This window comes from Paramisgurnus dabryanus, chromosome 1 (assembly GCF_030506205.2).
Source record: "Paramisgurnus dabryanus chromosome 1, PD_genome_1.1, whole genome shotgun sequence".
Classification (NCBI taxonomy): Eukaryota; Metazoa; Chordata; class Actinopteri; order Cypriniformes; family Cobitidae; genus Paramisgurnus; species Paramisgurnus dabryanus.
This window is the reverse complement of record NC_133337.1, coordinates 64,224,086-64,245,832: the sequence shown is the minus strand read 5'-3', so window position 1 is coordinate 64,245,832 and position 21,747 is coordinate 64,224,086. Positions and strand designations below refer to the sequence as shown.

The 21,747-nt window shown below is 38.5% G+C and overlaps 1 protein-coding gene across 1 annotated transcript; it reads right to left on the bottom strand.

Annotated features, from left to right (window-relative positions):
* Positions 1-996: 996 nt before the first annotated feature.
* top2a (DNA topoisomerase II alpha) lies at positions 997-21,347 on the bottom strand. The gene is made up of 35 exons (XM_065253588.2): positions 21,135-21,347; positions 19,656-19,802; positions 19,451-19,541; positions 15,978-16,041; positions 15,758-15,903; positions 15,579-15,676; positions 15,286-15,498; positions 14,993-15,166; positions 13,910-14,011; positions 13,670-13,807; positions 13,283-13,421; positions 13,047-13,204; positions 12,718-12,843; positions 12,528-12,638; positions 12,337-12,442; positions 12,039-12,148; positions 11,576-11,668; positions 11,372-11,486; positions 11,138-11,259; positions 10,910-11,058; positions 10,314-10,545; positions 10,090-10,224; positions 9,780-9,980; positions 9,463-9,658; positions 8,905-8,996; positions 8,657-8,800; positions 8,488-8,571; positions 7,961-8,158; positions 4,442-4,562; positions 3,749-3,919; positions 3,317-3,488; positions 3,017-3,084; positions 2,783-2,923; positions 2,171-2,412; positions 997-1,447 (listed from the first exon to the last, which is right to left on the bottom strand). The coding sequence occupies exons 1-35, from the start codon at positions 21,159-21,161 to the stop codon at positions 1,307-1,309; spliced, it is 4,767 nt and encodes a 1,588-aa protein (XP_065109660.1). The 5' UTR covers positions 21,162-21,347; the 3' UTR covers positions 997-1,306.
* Positions 21,348-21,747: the final 400 nt, after the last annotated feature.

Sequence of the window (21,747 nt, the reverse complement as noted above, 5' to 3'; positions counted from 1 at the left end):
ATCACACCATCTACTGGCTGCAGAAAAGCAGTGCACAAATTTCCAGCAGCATTTTAAGGATTGCTCTGCTCAACTTTGTGTCTTATTTCAGAGAGTATTATATAAGAGATAATGTACAACAACACAATCAAGTTCTGCTTATTACAATGACAACTTGCTAAATAACCAGACACAAACCTGAAATGCATTAGGCGATTTGATAAAAAAACAAAACTAACAGCTATGCAAGAAAACTGCCTAGTTGAACAAAAACTAACGTGTAAAGGGCCTTGTGAGTGAATGCAGAATTACGCATAACTACTTTCTTAATATAAATATGCATAACTTTATTCCCAAATGTTTTGCTTCATTTAAAATAATGAGTCTTAAACTCAGGGTAAAGACCAGAATGACACCAAGCGTGCCGCACAAGCCCCGAAAAGTGAAGCCAAAACGTCTCGATCGCCCCCCAGTGACTGGTCCCAGTATAGGTCATAAACCCCCACCTCCCCATGTTATTCAATGGGACTTGAGACCAACTAAAAAAATTAATAACACTTCAATTATCTTTTTTCCGAAGCTGGTTTCTGTCATTTATTGTAGTTTTTATCACACTGATGTAAATTCAAAGGTTTGTTTTTAAAATAAGTTTGTTTTAGTTAGTTATTTAATGATATAAAAACGGTGGTGTCACGTCATGATTGACAGCTGTGATATCGTGTGAAATGCGCATTCTGCGAGAGCGAGGTTTTGATTTTGCGGCTTCACTTCCTGCTCACTACTGCGCATGACTGGTCCCGAAATCGCTACTGCGCAGACTCAAGAACCAAGATGTCAGCGCCATATCGGGACACTGGCGGCTTCACTTTTCACCAATGGAAGGGAGCGAACAGGCGTCGTCCATCTTTTTTTACAGCCTATGAATGACACCATTCACACTACACAAAGCAAAAATACATCGTCTAGCTAGCTGAACCATAATGGTAAATAAAAACCTAAACACAAAGAGTTGATCTCAAAAAGATTTATTAATTACAAACTTTGAAAGAACATAGAAAATATTTACAAGACAATACAACATGTATAAAATCCAATAATAAACACATGCCAATAAGCAACTTTTATCAAAATTTTAAACTCACAAGTGGCCAGTCATTAGTTAAAGTAAAATGGGACTTGTCCATAAAACAGTTTGAACTTATAACAGACTGTACTTAAAATAGTTCTCTTTTTTGTAAATATGAAATGCTAACATAACTTTGAGCTTTGAGTGCTGTGCATTCAGAAAAGCTTGTGAATCAGACGTGAACAGTTACAACATAACTTATCAATCTTCATCAGAGTCTGAGTCCAGGTTGTAGGTCACAGGTTTGGTTGTACGTGCAGCTCGGCTCCGGGGAGCGGCAGATGATGTTGTGACCTTCTCGTCCAGCTCAAAGCTGTCGTCATCGTCCCAACTCTTTGCTTTCTGAAACGTGAAAATAACAGCTAGATTAAACTCACAAAACAGATTGTTAGGATTTTCAATGTTGTTTCTACTCTCACATGTGATAACCTAACAAAATTATGTGTAAATAATAAAAATTAAAGCACTTGACTTATAAATAATTCTGCATCAAGTATTTCTTTTGTAATGTTTGTCTGAAGTTTTATTTTAGGTATGAAACAGCATTTAAACATGACAACTTCTAGCAATGACAAAAAAATCCACCCACTCCTTTTCTAAAGCCCATTAAACCAAAGCAGATGAAGCCCCACCTACGGCCACTGATTGACAGTCTTGCATTACAAAAGTTTCCAACCTCAGCGAGTTAAATGCAGTCCTCATATTTAAATAGTGAGATACTACTGACTCAGAGTGTTTTCACGGAAATCAGATCTATTTTAACTGAAAGTGCTCACTGTCTCTGTTAGTAAAGGAGCTGTATCTCATCTGCATTTAAAAGGTACACAAGAAACAGCATATCTTTGCTCACATCAAAATTGTGACATTTTGAACATGCTATAACAAATGATTTTGAGCTGAAACTTCACAGACACATTCTGGGCACAGACATATTACATCTTGTTAAAATGTGCATAATATGTTCCCTTTAAAGCATGTTGATCGGGTGCGGTTTGAAACGTGCGTCAAGAATTTTGAGATATCACAGGTGTTGACTGCTCTGATCGTCAGGAAGGTCTAAATTACCTTTCCAACAGTAGATTTGCCCTTAAGGCGAGCCATGAGATTGCCGCTGTCCGAATCGCTATCAGAGTCGTCGCTGCTCAGAACGGTCTTTCTTTTCTGGGCGGGTTTCTTCTGAACGACAGCAGGGCTGGAACCGTCTGAGTCACTGGAGGTTACTTTTACAGCTGTAGGCTTCTTGACTGCTTTCGTTTTTTTAGGACTTGTCTTGGAAAGAGCATCAAGGATTGAGGGCTGTTTGGAGTCTGGAAGAATGAAACCAAAGAAAAATTGCCATTCTGAATATCACTATACATTCTTACAAAGCAACACATCTTGTTGCTGAAACGGATAATCTAAACCAGGGTTGTCATGCTTTTTAAGGGCAGGGATCCTATACATGATTAACCTTTAGTGAGAGACAAGTTCCTAAAATACATTATATAAATTATAAAAAAATATTAAGAAACATTTAAAGCGTTAGATAAATAATAATTGTGATATTATAAAGACAGCAAATTGTTTACAAACTTAAATAATTGGCTACAGATCATGTTTCTTTTAAAATTTAAAAGACCCCAGTTAAAAATAAAATTGATCTCAACATCATACTGCAAAAGTATTCGTTTTTCGTACCTGCAGCTTTCTTCTTTGGAGCAGCACTCGTCTTCTTTGCAGCAGGTTTCTTGGCAGCTCCTTCGGCCACTTTTTTTACAGTCTTCCCTTCAGCCTTGGCTGGAGGTTTAGTGACCGGCTCTTGGTTGACCTCAGCAGAAGCTAGTTTTACAAACAAAGTTAACAAATCAGAGAGTGAAACAAATACTTGGAAGGTCATTAAAAAAACCGAGATGAAGAAAAAAAAAACCTTACAGCTGGGCTTGCTGACAGCTTCCTTTTTCTCAGTCTTTGGTTTACTGCTCTTTACTGGTGCTTTTTTCCTAAATAAATGTAGAAGAAATTTTATTCTGCATCCATAAAACTGAACAATAAAGCACAATTTTGCAGAAACAAAAAAAGGAAAAGTTCATATTAATTATTTTGTTACATTTACCAAACATTGTGCTAAATAGTTATACGTGTAAGTAGTCTGTATACTTTACATAAGAGTATGAAGAGCACAAAGTGAAGTAATAGATGTCGAAGTCTTTGAGGAGGTTGAGGTGATCTTACATGGATTTGGGTTGAGGGGACTCAATATCACTGTCTTGAGCTTCGGGCTCTGGATTGAAGGACTCATCGTCATCATCATCCTCAATGATGGCACGCTTTGGTTTACTGCTCATCACCCAATCATCAAACTCATCTTCACTGCTTGACAGACTGTACTTCTTTTCAACCGTGGCTAAAAGCAGAAAGATTTTCCCCTTTTCAGTTTGCATTAATGCTCATCTTAAATTTACATCAACTTCTAGTTTCAAGACCCCATGACTTTTACAGTTGTTCAGGATCTGCACAATGCATATTGGAATGAAAAACAAGCAAAAATTATGTCTGACTACAAATCACAAGTTTACATTTTTAGGTTTGCTAATAAATGAGTTATGAAGTTGTTATAAATACCGTATGTAAAATTAAAACAAAGATGACAGCCAAGATCTTCACCTTTACGTTCTCGCTTATCCCTTGGAGCCACTTCTTCAGCTATGACTTCAACATCAGAGAATGACTCGTCTTCATCATCTTCATCATCTTCATCATCATCTGAAAAGGTATTCTTCTTCTTCTTCTGCACTGGTTTAAAGTTGAGGGTGGTCTGCTTCCCTGTCTTTGAGTCTGAGACCGAGATAAGATAAAAAATCTTGATTGGTCTTTCACAACATTACATCCACCAGATCGATCCAAAGTTAATAACACTCTGAAGTTCTGTAAAAAGGACAGGTGATGTCACCATGTTTGTGTATTTTAACTACATGAAAACAAACAATTATCTGTGTGTGGATCATCATCTTGATTTGTTGCTTATTTTTTCTCTTTTCAATGCCATGCCAGCTTCTAAAGCTATATTTATGGCGAGAATAAAGTCTAATTACATAAAGTAAGACTAGAAAAGATGTTTAAATTTATATTTTCATCTAAAAATCGTAGAACTGTTTCAATTTTTGTGACCAAATTGTTTCAGTAGTCTGATGATGGGTATGTTGTCTTTAAAGTTGAAACTTTGGAAAAAAGACTTTAAAAATGCAATACATTTAATTGCGGTACAAGTTTTATTAAAAGATTAATTGGTAAGTAACTTGATGATAAACCGAAAGAGTGAACTGTCAGTGTTGTGGTGTGATGTACATGTGATCTTACTCTTGTCTTTGCCAGCCTCTTTCTTGATCTTCTTGGTGAGTCTTGCAGCCAGTCCCACATCAGAGCCATCAGCTGCAGCATCTGCATCCTCATCAAACTCCATCTTCATTACCACATCCTTCTGAAAATACCCAATACACAAACCATCAGGATAAATCAAAAACATCAAGTTATTTCAAACATCTATTCCGACTGGTCTCAGATGACAAAGTGATGCATATTGCTAAAATAGTCTACACAAAAGCATTTTAGGGAACCTGAAAAACTGTGGTGTAACTGACTCCTGCTGAATTATTAAAAATTAAATATGAACCCAAGATGACTTAACACAAATCGCATTTACTCTGCATTGCAGCTACACAACGTATACATAAATAATTAACTCCAGACTACTGACTTAAAGGGGGTGGGGTCTAAAACCATTTCATGCATTCTGACTAGGCTTGCCGCGATGGTCGGTGAAACGGTGATAACCGGTGCTTCAGCCTCTCACCGGTTAGATCACTTGCCCACCGCGACACCGTCTTTCACCGTCGTTTTGATATTTTCGTGTAATTGCATCATTTAGTTTCGTTAGAGAGAGCAAACACTTACAACTGAAAGTGTCTGCTGAGTGAATTTAGCGGAGCTGAACGCGCGTCACATCACAGAGAGCAGCAGGTGTCAGATTTCATTTATTCCTGTCAGAGTTTGCGAGGCGAGCTGACTGAACAGACGAAGGCAGAAGCCGCGTGCTTACTCGTTTTTGTCATAATATACATAAATGATGTTTAATATAACCGAGATCGTTTTGTTCTGGTGTTTTTCATCAAGAAAAATAATAAAGCCATCATTCAAGCAGCGCTTTATGGAGAAGTAGCCGGTTGCTCTGCTTGGGACTGAGGGGTTCTGTGAGAATTACATGGGCACATTGACTTAAGCCAGAGGCGATTCTAGGGTTAGAGCTTTAGGGGTGCTGAGCACCCAATGAGCTCCGCTGCCACCACCCGCTCTTTTTTCCTACAGAAACCAATAATATGTCTATTGTTAAATAGCTATCATTTTAACATTGGTTCTACTAACTCCAAAATAAAGATTTTTTTGGAGACCTTTCAGGCATGAAAATGGGTCAGGGGTGAAAAAGATGAGAAGAATATTACCCCTCTAGGGTCCGGGAGCATGCTCCCCCTTAGAATTTTTTTTAAAATAACATATTTTAAAGCATCAATCTGATGAGTTTTCAGATGCATTTTTTTGCCAAACTTTTTATTTCTAATTAATGGTGAGCTAGCACATTTTTGCCATTAATGCCATATTAAAGTCTCAGGACAAAAGGTGGGCTACAGCAGCAGTGTGGGTATGGTTTTATGTGAATATACAGTGTATCGTTTTAAGCCTTTATCAAAATGTCAAATCTCCTAATTTATAACTTTTATGCCTACAACATATGGTAGGTTTATTAATAGTTTGTTAATTTGCAGCTTTTCCTTTAACAGTCTTTTAATTGAACCATTACCTTTACTATATGTCTAAAACAAAACACTTGTGACTCCTGCACTAAGGGTTAAAACGTTATCCCCTTCATATTAGTCTACATGTGACAAACTAAAAAATATTTATTGTCTAGTTTGATAGTCAGACAGTTAGTGATTTGACACATAACTTACCGGTACTGGTGGTATACAGTGATATGTAGTTTGTTTTCACTCTGTTCCAAACGCCATGTTTTCATGACGACTGACCAGAAAAGACGCAAGTGATGTCATGTTTACATAACTCCCGATTGTTAAAATGAGTCTCAAATTAACGATAAATCATATGATAAACTTTAACAACGGAGACACACGTATGCAACTTTCCCACTGAGATGCACAAAACTGCATGCGTCTTGCGGAAGAACATTGTAACCGGCGCTACTTCTCTCTGTTTAAGTCTATGGACGAGTCACCCAGGTACTGTACTACTCCGCAGCGCGCGGGTAGTGTACCCGCCGGACTAAAATAATCCGAAAATAAATACTTATTATACGTGTACCATGGTGAGATTCAGTATAAGACAAAAACACGGCTTGAAAGATTGATTCGTGATGTACTCGCTCATTATAAACATAACGTAAACATTTTGTAAGATTTGAACAAAAAAGTTGCATCACAACACTTTTAACTGATTCTATCTCTGCGTGTGTTTCGCGCTGAATGACGGACGGGGCGATGCAGGTACAGAGAAGTAGAAGAGGATGACACCATTTGCTAAGGGGGGAGGTTTTCATTTTCTACCTTATTATACATTTTAAACCACAAACTACGGAGTATGTTTTGGACATTATTTAACCTTGTCAAAGACGAACGAACATTTTAGAATAATTAAATTTCTTGCCCCAAGTTTTAGGGGTGCTGAGCTCCTTTTTAGGGGTGCTGAAGCACCCCTAAAAAGGGGCTAGCCTCGCCCATGACTTAAGCACTTAATTAAACCAGCTGTTGCACTCGCATTGCACACAAATGCATACGCGATTTAACGCAGCGTACGCAAGCACTGCATTTAAACAGTTGCGTAATTCAAAAGTGAAAGTAAAATGTGTACGTCTGCATGCGCATTTATAAGCCCCTCCCACCCGGTGAAACCGGGATCACCGGGTTTGTGACGCGCCGATTAACCGGTGAGAAAATTCTGTCACCGCGGCAACCCTAATTCTGACTTATTTACACTGTTTAAGAGTTGAATTCCTCATGCTAAACATAGGCAAAATTCAGTGACATGAACATGTAGTGAATCGTAAGTTATCCAAAGATATTGGGATACTGTTTTTTGTTTGTTGCTTGCTCAGGATTCCCTCTGCCCGCGAGACACCTTAAAGAGGTTGGGTTTATTCGGACATAATCGGTAAAGGCTGTTTCACACGGTACGCGGCAACCGCGAGTGTTTCGTTCTTTTTCAATAGGAGACGTGCAGAAAGCGGCAAAACGGGGGAGGTTACAGAGGTGAAGCGGAGTTGGTCCACACGCCTTGCTCATGCACCCAAAATCCTATTCCTTCTCCAGACATGGTACTTCATGACAGGCGCCGTTGAAGATAAACACATTTGCACTAAATGCTGCACAAAACGCTTCCAATACAAGAGAAAAGCTGAAGCTGCGCGGCAATTTTGCCGCTTACCGCGTGAAACGGCCATAAAGCTGATCCTTCTTTAAAAAATCTGATAAAACTAAAGACTCTTTGGATATATGAAGGATGTAATGCTACTCTATAGCTACTCATGATTAATCTTAAACCTCACATAGGGGTGGTTCCAAGACAGGGATTAGACTAGTCCTAGACTAAAATAAAAACCACCCCATAGTTTTTTTGCATATACTTTTAAATTGACGTTGTAAAGACCAAGCAGCACCTAAATGATTTTCAGAGGATCACATTAAGTGACCAACTAAAATTACTCAAATTTGACCATGTCATGTGTCAAAAAACACGTACCAACATAAATAGCAAAAACATGATGCATTAATTGAGCTACAGGGAACCAAGTTAAATGTCCAGCACATGCACCTTTACAGCTTTGCCACGTTTGGCTCCCTCCTTCTTGACAGCCTGGTCCTTCATTGTGCTGGTGATGCGAGGGATTACACGGCGGCCCTGCGGGGTGGGCATTGTCTCGTTCTTCACTTTCACCAGCTTTGGTTTTCCCACTTTTCCCTTCACCTGAGGCACCGCATTCTGAGACTCTGTCTCCTTCTGCTCCAAACGCTACGCAAACACAAAACAATACAAAACATGCATAAATGCAGTGCTTTAAAACATACAGTACTGTGTGCATTTTGCAGTTGCTTTAATCCAAAGTGACAAAGCCTTGCAATCATAGCAGCACTGGGGTTTGATCGCAGGGAAAACAAAAACGTATACAATGAATGCACTGCATTGGTCAATACATTCATTTTAAAAACTTTAAGGCCATGGTGGGGAATTTGTTATGGATCAGATCTGGACCTGACTTACAGTTTGACTAGCAGGTTATGCATGGAAAAAACAAACACTAGTAGTTTACCAGTCATCTTAGCTAGATCAATCAAGTTTACCTCCAGTTCTTCAGTAAAGGCTGCCAGATCCGCCTTCCAAAGATCAGCTGGCTCCTTCCTCTTCAGCGTGTTTAACTCAGTCATCTGCAGAACAGATAGAGAACCTTCAACACCACTGTCATATCAAACACCAGCTCTGTGATTCTCTCTAACACACACTCATGGTCACCTTAGCATCCCTCTGTTTGCACAGCTCATCTTTCTTTTCCTTGGTCAGGAACCACATGGGCATGCTGAGCAGATAGTTATAATCAGGACCAGATGTGTCCTCTTCTTTCTCCTCATCATCCTCTCCGGCGTCCACCTCTGCATCCTGACAAACACGTACACACTTACTGCCATGCATGTAGATGTCACTGTGGTCGGCAGCAGAGTAAAAGCATCTCATTGGCTGAATGCGGGTGACATGTGGCTTACCTTCTCCTGAGCTTGTTTCCAGGCTTTGACAGGGTCAGAGTCATAACCCATCTGCTGCAGCATACGAATGAGCTCCTTCTTGGGTTTATTTTCTAAAAATAATAAAAGCCTTATTTACTTTTGTCGATTTAAAGTTAACAGTAAAAGGGTGTGCATTAAAATCAAAGCAAATATATAAATATTGGCAGCAATTTATCTCTTAAAGTTTAATACAACGTTCCTAAAAGTTATTTTTGCAATGTTTTGGAATATACTAGCAAACAGAGGCAAAAAGGGAGCCTTTAAGGGCACCCATTTCACTGATAAAAAAAAAGTTATTTTGTGTATTTGGTATAATACATTGTGTTTACATGGTTTATGGTTACTTTGGGGTTTGTTCCTTTTGCATATCGTTAACATGTACTTATACACACACCAAAGGAAATGTAAAATTGTGAATCGGACCATAGGTGCTCTTTAACATTTCATTTAGATTTCTTGCGCACCCCATGAATCGGTCTCAATCTCATTACGTTTTTTTAAGAAACCAACAAAAGGAGAAGAGAAATTAAGCCTCACCAATGACCAGCGTTCCCTGGATCTTCTCCAGAATGAATCGGGCCTGGTTGGAGAGTCTAGCACTCTCGGCTCCCAGCATTCCCAGCAGCCAGTCCTTCCTGAGGACGTAATATTTCATCCTCAGCTCAAAGAAGTCTTTCAGGATCTCCTGAACTGAATCGTACTTCTTCAGACTTCCCACATGATCGAACAACACCTGCAATGAGGATTAGACAGTGATAGTTTGTTCTCATTACATTCTTGTCTATCATACTTAAATAAAATTAACACTGGACATTAGAGGAACAGGTGCATTGCTGTACGAGGTGCGAGTTTACCATGGAGTTACAGGTGAGAAGGTTCTGTAGTTTGAAAACTTTGTGTAAACCAGCAGCCTCTGCCTCTCTCAGCCGGTCTTCAGTCATCTTGACGACGAAACGTACGGTGGTGTCCGTGTGATACTCTTTATAATCGGTGATCAGAGCAGGAACCTTCTCTGTGCCGTTCACCATCACCTCCAGCACGTTCTCCTTATAGGTCTAACACAGAATTAAATCACACTGTTAAACAGGTCTCTATTTACTTAAACGTATATGTGCTCCGTTAAGAACTGCATGATACAAAATAAACATTTAAGACTTCACAAACCTGAGTCCAAGTTTTGACAGGCAGCTCTGTGATCTCAATGGTGGTTGAGTCGATGATGGCCACCTCACCATTATTCACATACTGATTCTTTGTCAGTTCTTCAATGGAGCCTTTGAAACCCTTGTAACTGGGCAGCTAGATGTACAGGGGCATAACATAAGACATCAACACTGCACTTTAAAATACAACACTTAATAACATTTCAATCCACATGCAACACTTACCATGGGAAGAGGATCTTCTCCATTGAGCAGGCGGTGGATATTATTGATGATCTCACGAACGTCGTAGTTGGGGATGCGGCTGGCCCATCCTGTGCCGATGCCTTCGCCTCCATTGGCCAGCACCAGGGGGATGATGGGAATGTACCACTCAGGCTCCACACGCAGATTATCATCATAGTTGTACTTGAGCAGGTTATCATCCACCGCAGGGAACAGCAGCCGAGCCAATGGACTGAACGTTTCATTGGGAAAAGTTTTTTAACGGTATGATTTATGCAGTAGGTTATGAAATTTACATTTTTTCCATTTGCCATGTTTATTTCTGACAATTCATAACATTGACTTTACGTTTTCTCTGTACTATAGTTTAGATAAGGTATGGAGGATGGGCTTTACATTTAAGTACCCATCAGACAGCAGTATTTCCAGTGTATGAATAATCAGAAAAAAGGGAGTCACAACCTCTTAGGCAGTAACATCTCAAAACAGTGACGATCAATATTCAAAGACAACCTTAGAATGTATATTGACCAAATTTAAGTGTTCATTAATAGGAAATTTCAGAACAAAGTCAATAACTGGCTGCATGCATGTACCTGAGCATGGTGAAGATGTATCTGGGACTGGCAGAGTCTTTGCCTCCATGCAGACGTGTGCCAAACTGACCCTGAGGTTGTAGCAAGTTCAGGTTATTACTGCCCACAAAGTTTTGGGCAAGTCCAATGATGGTCATCATCAGAGAGCTCTGAGAAAGAGAAAAGCAGATTTAATATCCGATATTGAAATGCAGATATTAAGTCAAATGACACGACAGAAAGTCTCACCTCGCCGTGATGGTATGCTGACATCTCAGCTACTGAACCAGCCAGCTGAGCAACCTTCACTTCTCTCTTATCATTCCTCTTAAAACAGCTAAACATAACCTTCCTCTGTCCCGGCTTCAGTCCTGAAACACACATCATATATACATACTTTAATTTATGTAACACAGGTTTGCATTGCAAAGGTGGATGGCTATGTAGGGCTTGGGATCGAGCCTTGATAAAAACAATCCTCACCGTCCACCAGGCAGGGGATGGACCTCTCATTGTCAGAGTTGGAGAACTGCACAAGTTCTTTATTGATGAAATCGTGATAGCTGAGTGACTTGGTCTGCTGTCCATACAGATACTCCTGCAAAAAGCAAACAAGGACGTTTTCTAATGGCACACAAATGTCAAAATATGATCTCTATAATACATATATGTAATATAAATTGGTACCTCAGGCAGGTTGTGTTCTCGGCGCTGTCGTCTGTTGATCATGAAGCTTGTCAGCCATTCCTTTCTCTCATCCACCTTCTTCTTACTAAAGGCCTGCAAGCACACAATGTTTATTTCAAACTTTTTTCTTAATGTGAAAAGATTTTTTGTATATTCATATGGCCATTTTCCACCCAATCACATACATTAAAAGGTCTTCTATACGTATAAGAAAGGCCATGCAGAAACTTAATGAACATTAAAAAAAACTATATTTTTGCAACCGATTACACTTCACACTTACTTTATACCAGATTCACAAAGTGCATGTTTTGCCAGTCAAAACAAAAACTGCTCAGAAAACTAGTGAACTGATGCAGTATTTATGAAACCTAATGGCCAATAAAAGTGCAAATCATTGAAAGATTTGCAGTGTTGCTTAACTTCATATAATTCAAACCATTACTAGTAAAGATGTGCTTACAAGGGTGATAGCTTCATCGTCGGCAGGCCCGGAGTACTTAAAGGGGATTCGATGTCTCGCCATATCCGAAAAATACTCTTTGGCCTCCTTGGATGTGCTGGTACCCAAACCTGGAAACACAGAAAACTACACATGAGGCAGATGCATTTCCATCCACTTTACTTTATTAAAAATCACCCGGTGTGTTTATGACCAGTCTCACTGTTCGTGACCCTCCTTCACATCTCACACGCACATAGACAAAGTAAAAACAATGCTTACGTGTGTCAGTATACTACCACAGGTGTTTGAGACAAACCTTTGTAGTATTTGATCTTCCAGGATTTTATGTTACTCTGTTTGTCCTTCCACTCTGTGAACTCTGGGATACTGTAGAAAGAAATTTCCTGCTTCTTATTGGTCGCCTGTGAAGTGACAGTGGACAGTAAGACATCTGCACAAGTATAACTTTTTAACTTGCCCACTATGATGCAAACACCTGGCATTTACCTTGATGATGGGGGTGATAAACTCCTCCAGGAAGTTGTGGTGCAGCAGTGAGGGCCAGTTATGATGGATGAAATTGATGAGCAGACCTTTAATGTGAGACCCATCCTGATCCTGCATAAGGTACAATAACACTCAGCATTACAAACCACACAAACCTACATCAGCCAAGTGCACTGTAATGGTGTCTGACCTGATCTGTCATTATCATAAGTTTGCCGTAGCGCAAACTCTTGAGAGACTCTGGGTCACTGTAGTTCTTCCTGTACTGCAGACCCACAATCTTTATGATGTTGTTGATCTCAGCATTCTCCATAATCTAAAGAAATACAACATCAAGGGACAAAATAAACATAAGATAAATAAATTAGTTATTAAAGCAGTTAGTTATTAAAGTTGCTTTTGGAGAACAGTCTTGTTCTAAAAGGCTAACAAACTTGAACTAACTTTCCATTTAAAGACTTTGGATTATACAAATCAATGAAATAAACGAATACGTGCTTTAAATTCGACTTTACAGACCTGTTTGTGTGTTGCCTCTCGAACATTGAGGATTTTACCCCTCAGAGGGAAGACCCCGTAGCGATCCCGTCCCACCACACCCAGACCGGACACGGCCAGAGTTTTGGCCGAGTCTCCTTCAGTAAGGATCAGCGTGCAGCCAGAGGAATTCTTCCCACCTAAACCAGACCAACTTCAAATTAACATCATACCAATAAACATTATACACACAGAATAAACCTCTTTCCCAGTCTTACCCGCGTCGTTGGCGTCATCCAGTTTTGGCACACCCTTAATCTTTGTGTGCTTGACAGCAGAGCACTTCTTGTTGAGTTGAGTCTGGGCTTTAAACTTCACCCAGTTCATAATGCTCTCCACAATGCCACAGCTATTAGCCTATAAAACAGACAGTTTCACTTTATTTGCATCTTTCTTTAAAACATACAAGTAGTATCTTGGCAAAACACAAACATTTACAATAGCAAGTAAACCCTCCAAACCCTACAGCAAGAACACTTGGAATAAACGTCATCTCTAAAATAAATTATTTTTGCGATAATTTTGGTTATGACGTGTGTGTGTGTGTGAACTATATATGAGCAAAGTTTGGCTTTGGAGGTGCACGATGATGTGCCATTTCTCACCTGTTTAATAAACTGGCTAGTGAGAGAGCAGGTGGATCCGAAGCTCTTCTGCTGTAGGGTCATGTTCTCTTTGGTTTGAGAGTCAAAGCTGGGATTCTCAATCAGACAGTTCACAAACAACCACATGTGGTTTTTCACCTGCACACAAAATGAAAGAGCACTTTACATTTATAGCTTGCAAAATGAACAGTGAGATGAGAAAAAAAGAATTAAATCTGTTTGCGGAACATCTAGATGTACCTGAAATGGTTTGACGGTCACTCCAGCCTTATTCTTTTTCTTCACCACCTCAATCAGCTTGGACACAATCTGGTCGGCCACATAATCTATGTGCCTGCCACCCTGACACAAACACATCATTATGATCATACAAGACATCATATTAAAGTAATAAGGAGCGTAAAAACACACTCAGCTCACGGTTTAATACAATACACAATGACATGGTGAGAATAAAGTTTATTTTAATAAAGATTAGAAAATATGTTTTTATATAAAAATCTTTTTTTTACTATGTTTGGATTAACCTGATTTTAAACTTATTTAAAAAGTATTGTCAATTAGTAGAAATTGAATAGGACTTGAAAAATGAAACATTTACCAATTTTTTAACCTAAAAAAAGAAAAGAAAAAAAGAGAAAGAAATATCGCTAAACTCAAAAAGAAAACAAAGATGCGAGTTGTTCGTTGATGCAGATCACATGTTGGCAGCTCAACCAGATTAAACAGAATAATACAGTACAATTAAATTTATTACAATATATTGTGCCATTATATTTTGTTATCACGCTAGAAATAAGAAAACAAATGTGGCCATGCACAACAAAACCATTGGGATAATTTTTTTGGAAATTGAGATCTGGAAGAATAATAATTTTATGGTTGTAAATTGGTGTATGGTTTGTTAGGAAAAGACTATATTTGGCCAAGATACAACCAATTGAAAATCTAGAATCTGAGGATGCAAAAAATCTAAACAAGACAACCGCACTTAAAATCCTTATAAACACATTATTCATGATAAATAATTTTTATTTTTTATAATTTACTGCATGACATTTACAAAATATATCCATGAAGCATATTCTTTACCCAATATCCTAATAATTTTTGGAATAAAAATCTAAACATTTGACCCATACAATTTATTTTTGGCTATTGCTACAAATATACCCATGCTACTCATGTCACAATTGTTTCATTGATCCTTTAATATAAAATAGTACTGAACAAGACAAATATAAACTTTTCTAAATTGATTGTCTTAATCATTTTGTCATTATCTTAGTGTATCTCTTTATGAATAATTATAAAAATGGTTACCTTGGTTGTGGCGATGCTGTTGACGAAACTGACTTGTTGGAATCCTTTATCACTAAGTGTAAGACACACCTCCCAACGCTCATTCACACCCTCATGTACTATTTTCAGAGGACAACCGGTCTCATCCACTTTATCCTTAACATACAGATCGACATAGCTGCGGAAACCAGAAATCTGAAAGAGAGAAACTTCATGGTCAGCTAACCCATTCCAGTGACATGAAGGTAAAAATCACTCAATCAGAACACATTCACACATTGAAGGAAACAAAGGAAGAGTAGTGGTCTATTTACCGGCAGCTTCTTTCCATTAAGAAAGACTCGAACGCCCTTCGAGGAGCCAGCAATGTCATAGGCTCGGCGGGTCAGCAGTGCCACAGTGTCCTTGTCTAAAGCCTGCATCTTAAACTTAGTCAGGTCAGGCTGAAATGTGATGCAGGTGTAGTCGTCACCATCAAAGGGTTTGATTTTACACTCGCCTGCTCGGCCCATGTTATCAAACCATGTCTGTTGGAAAAAGACACTTTAATCAGACCAGATGTACATGACTTACTTTCCAATTATCATTTAATAATCAATAGTCTTACCTGTTTAAAACACTGCTTTGACTCTCGGCAGGCCGTCTCTACGGTGAACTTTGTGCTGAAGATGTTACATAGCTTCGCACCGTATCCATTACGACCACCTGATGACAGAAATATGATTTAACATCCCACATGAGCAAAAACCCATACACTTATCTATCCCACTTTCAACACAATCTTACCTGTGACCTTCTTCTGGTCATCATCATAGTTACTGGAGGTCAGGAGTTGGCCGAAGATCAGAGCAGGCACATAGACCTTTTCCACTTTGTGCTCGACCACAGGAATACCCTTCCCGTTGTTCCACACGCTGATGGTGTTGTTTTCTCTGTGCACACAAATGCAGGTTACTAAATTTCCTCTATCGATGCTGTGAACCAATCAGAGGCGAGCAATACTTACGAGTCAATGTTGACTTTGATGCAGTTCATGGTCTTGTCTCTCTGTTTGTTATCAGCAGCATTTACTACAAGCAAAAGAATATAACTCATCAGAAAACAGCTTTCTTTCTTTATGTGATAAAGTAAAAGTAACCAACAAACATTCACAGTAAAAAAAACTGACAATGTTTTACAGCTACATTTAAACTCATGGGATGTAAAATGAGAAATTTAAAGGCATAGTTAACTTTAAAATATAAATTCTGTCATCATTTACTCATCCTCATGTTGTTCTAAACCTGTATGAATTTCTTTTTTTCTGATGAACACAAAAGATTTTTTGAGAAATGATGGTAAACACACAGAAGTAAGTGACCATAGACTTCTATAGTAGGAAAAACATATTTTGGAAGTATTGTAAAAATAACTAAGAAAATATTTTTATAAATGATGGTTAGCACACAGTTGACGGTACCCATTAAATTCCAACATTTTTAAATTCCTACTATGGAAGTCTATGGTCACTTACTCAGGGTTGCTGCAGGTTTTACAAAGTCAAATTTAAGACTTTTTAAGACCTTTTTAAGACCATTATGAGTGAAATTTAAGACCAACGCGACAATGATTTCATAAATTCTCAAAACATATTTTTATTATATCTTTTTTTTTGACAAATAAAATCCACTAATATGGGAGGATCAGTATGGTCAGCTGCTGATATGTGCTTTGTTAACATGTTTGACCCTTTCTCCACCCATGGGCCATACGTTAATATGCATTATACCGCTATTGCATTTATTCGCCTCTCTAATTACACAATAATTAAATGAAAATAATATTTACCATTAAAGGGCTGTTCGTGGTTTGTTGTGTGTTGCTAACAAGACCGTTTCTAAATCCGAAGGCTGTAGCCTCCGGAGGTCGCATTTTTAAGCTGCATACATCATCAAGATTAGCAGATTAAAGTCAAGGGAGTAAATGCGCATGGAGCAGTGAGGTAAACAAAAGCTTCCTACGTGAAAACTGTAACACTGAAGTTGACTCGTTGTTGGTGGCTCGGGACTCGACGGCCTGACTGTTTAAGTTGATTTTCAATAAAGCAGTGTTGATTTTTTCACTTCTGGGTCCTTGGTTTCAGAACCTGGCAAATGCTCAGGTAAGCCACGGGCTAGTTGGTTAAATTAACACTGAAAAGATTTTGCTTTTACAAAACTGCATTTAAGGTTTGTTTCTCGCCAAACCTAACAGTATACAGTCAGATCACAACACATGAAATATAGCTGATGGCATGAATTGCGTGGATTATAATAGCCTACATTTGTATCCTCTTTAAAAAATAATGATTAAAAATTGGATTGAAGTGCGATTCAGTGACGCGCGAAGTGCAGAACTTTTCTTTTTAGAGGCCCGCCCATCAAACACTTTCTGCCTCCGTCACTAATTAGTTTTACAGCATTTTAAATTACTATTTTATTTTTTGCAGACAACACTTTTCAGGAATAAGTGGAGGTAAGAAATTTAAGACTTAGGATGAAAATCTAGCCGTTTTTAAGACTTTTTGCTTAAATTTAACTTTCTGAATTTTAGACTTTTTAAGACCCGCGGGAACCCTGTTACTGCTGTGTGTTTACCATCATTTATCAAAATACCTTTTGTGTTCATCAGAAAAAAGAAATTCATACAGGTTTAGATCAACCTAAGGATGTAAATGACAGAATTTTCATTTGAAAGTGAACTATTCCTTTAAGTAAACCTATAGATGGAAATCAGCCATGTGACCTTTTACATCATGCCGCCATCTTGAGGACCTACCCAGTACCACCAAACCACTGACAAGCATTGGCTAGCTTGCTACGATTTACGGATTTCTTATCTTTTCCGGTCTATGATCCTTACAGATACAGTAAAGGGCTACGAAAGATGTCGCATCTCGACGGTCATGAAAAGAAACGCTACTTTAAAAAATATATATCTTGGTTAGGGTGTGATGCCTACTCGATCCCTGATGCGTTCTTCCAGCCGCTGTCCGCGGCTACCGAACTACCACTGTTTTACAACATAAGGCGCGACACAACATGAAACTTTGCTCGAAGTATCACCTGGATTTCTACACATGAACGCGAGCATTGAGAACATTGTTTGTGTACACAGAGTTTACTAAAAAGAAAGGTTTTGTACAACTGACTTTGGCTGTTAAGGTGTCTGCTCGTCATCTCTGCCAGATGTAAATAATCGATTTTCGAATGCGAATGAATGAATCTCATATGAGGCTCCTTTTTCAACTAGAAGGTCAATATTGTTTTCCACTTGCGACAAAACAACGAATCATCCGTGCATTTTTATGGAACTACGCTTTAAGAGCTATCAATCTTTACTCTCCTCCCTCCTTACGTCGCAAATGGAGATCGATACATCTTGACTGGGAAAAAGGCAGCGAGCGGCGCCAAATCACCCAAAGTCAGTTGTTCAAAACCTTCTTTTTATTTTACTCTGTGTTCACAAACAATGTTCTTAAAGGGATAGTTCGGCCAAAAATGATATTAAACCCATGATTTACTCACCCCCAAGCTGTCAGAGTTGCATATGTCCATCGTTTTTCAGACAAACACATTTTCGGATGTTTTATAAAATGTTTTAGATCTTTCAGTTAATTAAATGTAATGTTACGGGGTCCACACATAGTCCACGACCTTCAAGTCCAAAAAAAGTGCGTCCATCCTTCATAAAATTAAATCCAAACGGCTCCAGGATGATAAACAAAGGTCTTCTGAGGGTTAATCCGCATGGTGTTGTTGTAGAAATATCCATATTTAAAACTTTATTAACGAAAATAAATACCTTCCGGTAGCACCGCCATCTTAGTCCCATCCGCATTCAGGAGAGAGTATTAGCGTAGTGTACGCACTTTTCTAAGTGACGTATGACAAATTCGGAGGGTGGGGGCACAGAGCAGCAGCAGAGTAGCCTCCGTAGGCTGTGTAAGCTCTCATCCTGAATGCGGATGCGACTAAGATGGCGGCGCTACCGGAAGGTATTTATTTTCGTTAATAAAGTGTTAAATATGGATATTTCTACAACACCACCGCGCGCACCTTTTTTGGACTTGAAGGTCGTGGACTATGGGTGGACCCCGTAACATTACATTTAATCAACTGAAAGATCTACAACATTTTATAAAATATCCGAAATGTGTTTGTCTGAAAAACGATGGACATATGCAACTCGGACAGCTTGGGGGTGAGTAAATCATGGGTTTAATATTTTTGGCCGAACTATCCCTTTAATGCTCGAGTTCACGTGTAGAGACACAGGCGATACTTCGAGCAAAATATCATGTGTTGAGCCTTCTTAGTGTTGTAAAAATAGCGATTTTGATGCTCACAGCATATTGAAGGCATAGCTTCTAGTTCTTCTGCGACCACTTCAGGTCCTCAAAATGGCGGAAGACAAGTGAGTGACATCAGCTAATATTCATGTATCCAGAGGTTATCTTACCCAGAATCTCATCAAAGATCTTATAGAGTCCTGGCACAAACGTGACGTCTCTGCAGTTCATCCCAACATCATCATCAAACACCCACATTTGCTGAAAACAGAGACACAAGTTAGTTTTCATTAATAAAGATTATCATCAATAACCATTAGTTTCTGTTGCTTGTTAAGCACCCGGTGATCAATTTAAATGCATACGGATCAGTACCTGAGTGACAGGCTCCACGGAGCCGATGTAAGTATCAGGCCGGAGCAGAATGTGCTCCAGCTGGGTCTTCTTCTGATAGATCCGCTCCACTGACAAACGCTTATCATCCTTCTTAGCTTTACTGAGAGCCTTGTTCTCAAACAAACTCTGTAATGATCAGAAGATAAATTACATAATACTTCCTAAAAACCAATTTCTGCAACACTATCTGCAATTCGAATCAACAAATATTGGTGCATGTAAACATAGTCATTGTGTATTAATGTTAATGGGGTAGTTCACTACAAAATGAAAATTCTGTCATCCTTTACTCACTTTTATGTTGTTACAAACCTGTATAAATTTATTTGCTGTGATGAACACAAAGGAGAATATTTTGAGGAATGTTATTCGTAACCAAACAGATCATGAGCCCCATTCACTTCCATAGTAGAAAAAAGAATACTATGGAAGTAAATCGGGTCCACAAACAGTTTGATTACAAACATTTCTCAAAATATCTTCCTTTATGTTCATCACAACAAAGAAATGTATACCGGTTTGTAATAACATGAGGGTGAGTAAATGATGGCAGAATTTTCATTTTTGGGTGAACAATCCCTTTAAATGGAACATTGTTATAATGTGTTAAGAATTTATATAGGATTTAACTCAGTTCTATAAAGTTTATCTTCTAAATAACATCCTTTATAAAACTTGATAACAATAAATAATTTTATATTGTAAAACAATAGAAAAATCTTGAAAGACCCAAATGAAGTTGTTTAACAGTTCCCCTTTTGTCTTTGCTTTTATAACATTTCTGTTGTGCATATCTATATGCACGTTTAACAAAATTTAACTTACACTGCCATTATAGACAACATGTCTGTTACAAAGTCACAAATCTCCAATTTTCGGTTAATATGGTTTAAAAGGTTTATGATGTTTATGGAGATGGCTAACATGGCGTTAACGCAGTTGTATGTCTTGTAACAACCGTGTGGGTTTCCGGCTCTTAGCATTACCATGGTAACGTTAACTTGTCTAAGGACGGCCTCAAATTTGTTGGAGTAAAAATGCGCCAAAATTTAAGGGAAAAAAATATAAAATTCAGCCTAACAGGCCTATTAGACAACATACGATAAACAACAGCCGACACAGCAGTTTGTTATTAAAAAGTTACCCAGCAAGAAAAACCTGCAGATTTAACGTAAGTTAGATTGTTGTCTAATAATCAAAAACTGTATGATAAATATAATAACTGTACTGCCTAAAGTAGGCCAAAAGTGTACTTAAGTAAAACAAAACCCTGTTAGTATCCTATTCCCAGATGCACGTGAGTAACGTACTGTGACTGCAGATTCGCATGGTCTCTCATCTGTATAACATAAGTTACAACCCACCATTTTAAATCTATATAGATCACACGCAAGTAATACTAATAATTGCCGTGCATGCGATGCTGCTGCGTTCAATGAAATATACCGATTGATTTACCTTCAGGGGTCCCTCCGCTGCAGCCATTGCGAATGTTTATCTCTAGCAAAAAAAGTAACAAAGTAGGTAAAACGACAACAACTACAACCCAAACAGAAAACCCTTCACTGCTATAAAAAAAAAAAAAACCAGTAGACTTCAGTTACTGACGATACTTCAAACGTATAACGTTCCTGAAAAACAAGCAGACCTAACGCTCTAAACCGCGACGGATCCTCTCAAACCGCTTTTAAAATTTCAAATACCATAAACCACCCTCCCGCCAAGTGCGCCAGCCAATCGCAGCCAGGGGCGGGCTGGCATTTCAAATTCTGAACCAGTGTCGTTTACAGATTTTGCCTTTTGACCCGCTTACTTAAAGAGATCCAATCATACATGAGATGAGAAAGCGTTGGTCCAATCCGATTATTGTTCCGGTCTTCACGGTCAAACGGTCAAAACAACGACGTCATCTGCAACACAAACAAACATGTTTTAATATTTTTAACTCTAAAATATTATTTTACATTGCATATAACGATTGGGGAAATGGATATACTGATATAATATATTATATGATAACAAAGTATTATGACATGAGATGAACATATGTTTATAAAGTTAGAAATCATTT

What these genes read in the sequence shown, in the direction of transcription:
- top2a (XM_065253588.2), bottom strand. Translation starts at nt 21,161, where the DNA reads ATGGCTGCAGCGGAGGGACCCCTGAAG. An exon ending in CCGTGGAGCCTGTCACTCAG is followed by an intron (nt 19,542 to 19,655) that starts GTACTGATCCGT and finishes CTCTGTTTTCAG; the next exon opens with CAAATGTGGGTGTTTGATGA. An exon ending in GCAAACAGAGGGATGCTAAG is followed by an intron (nt 8,572 to 8,656) that starts GTGACCATGAGT and finishes TCTGTTCTGCAG; the next exon opens with ATGACTGAGTTAAACACGCT.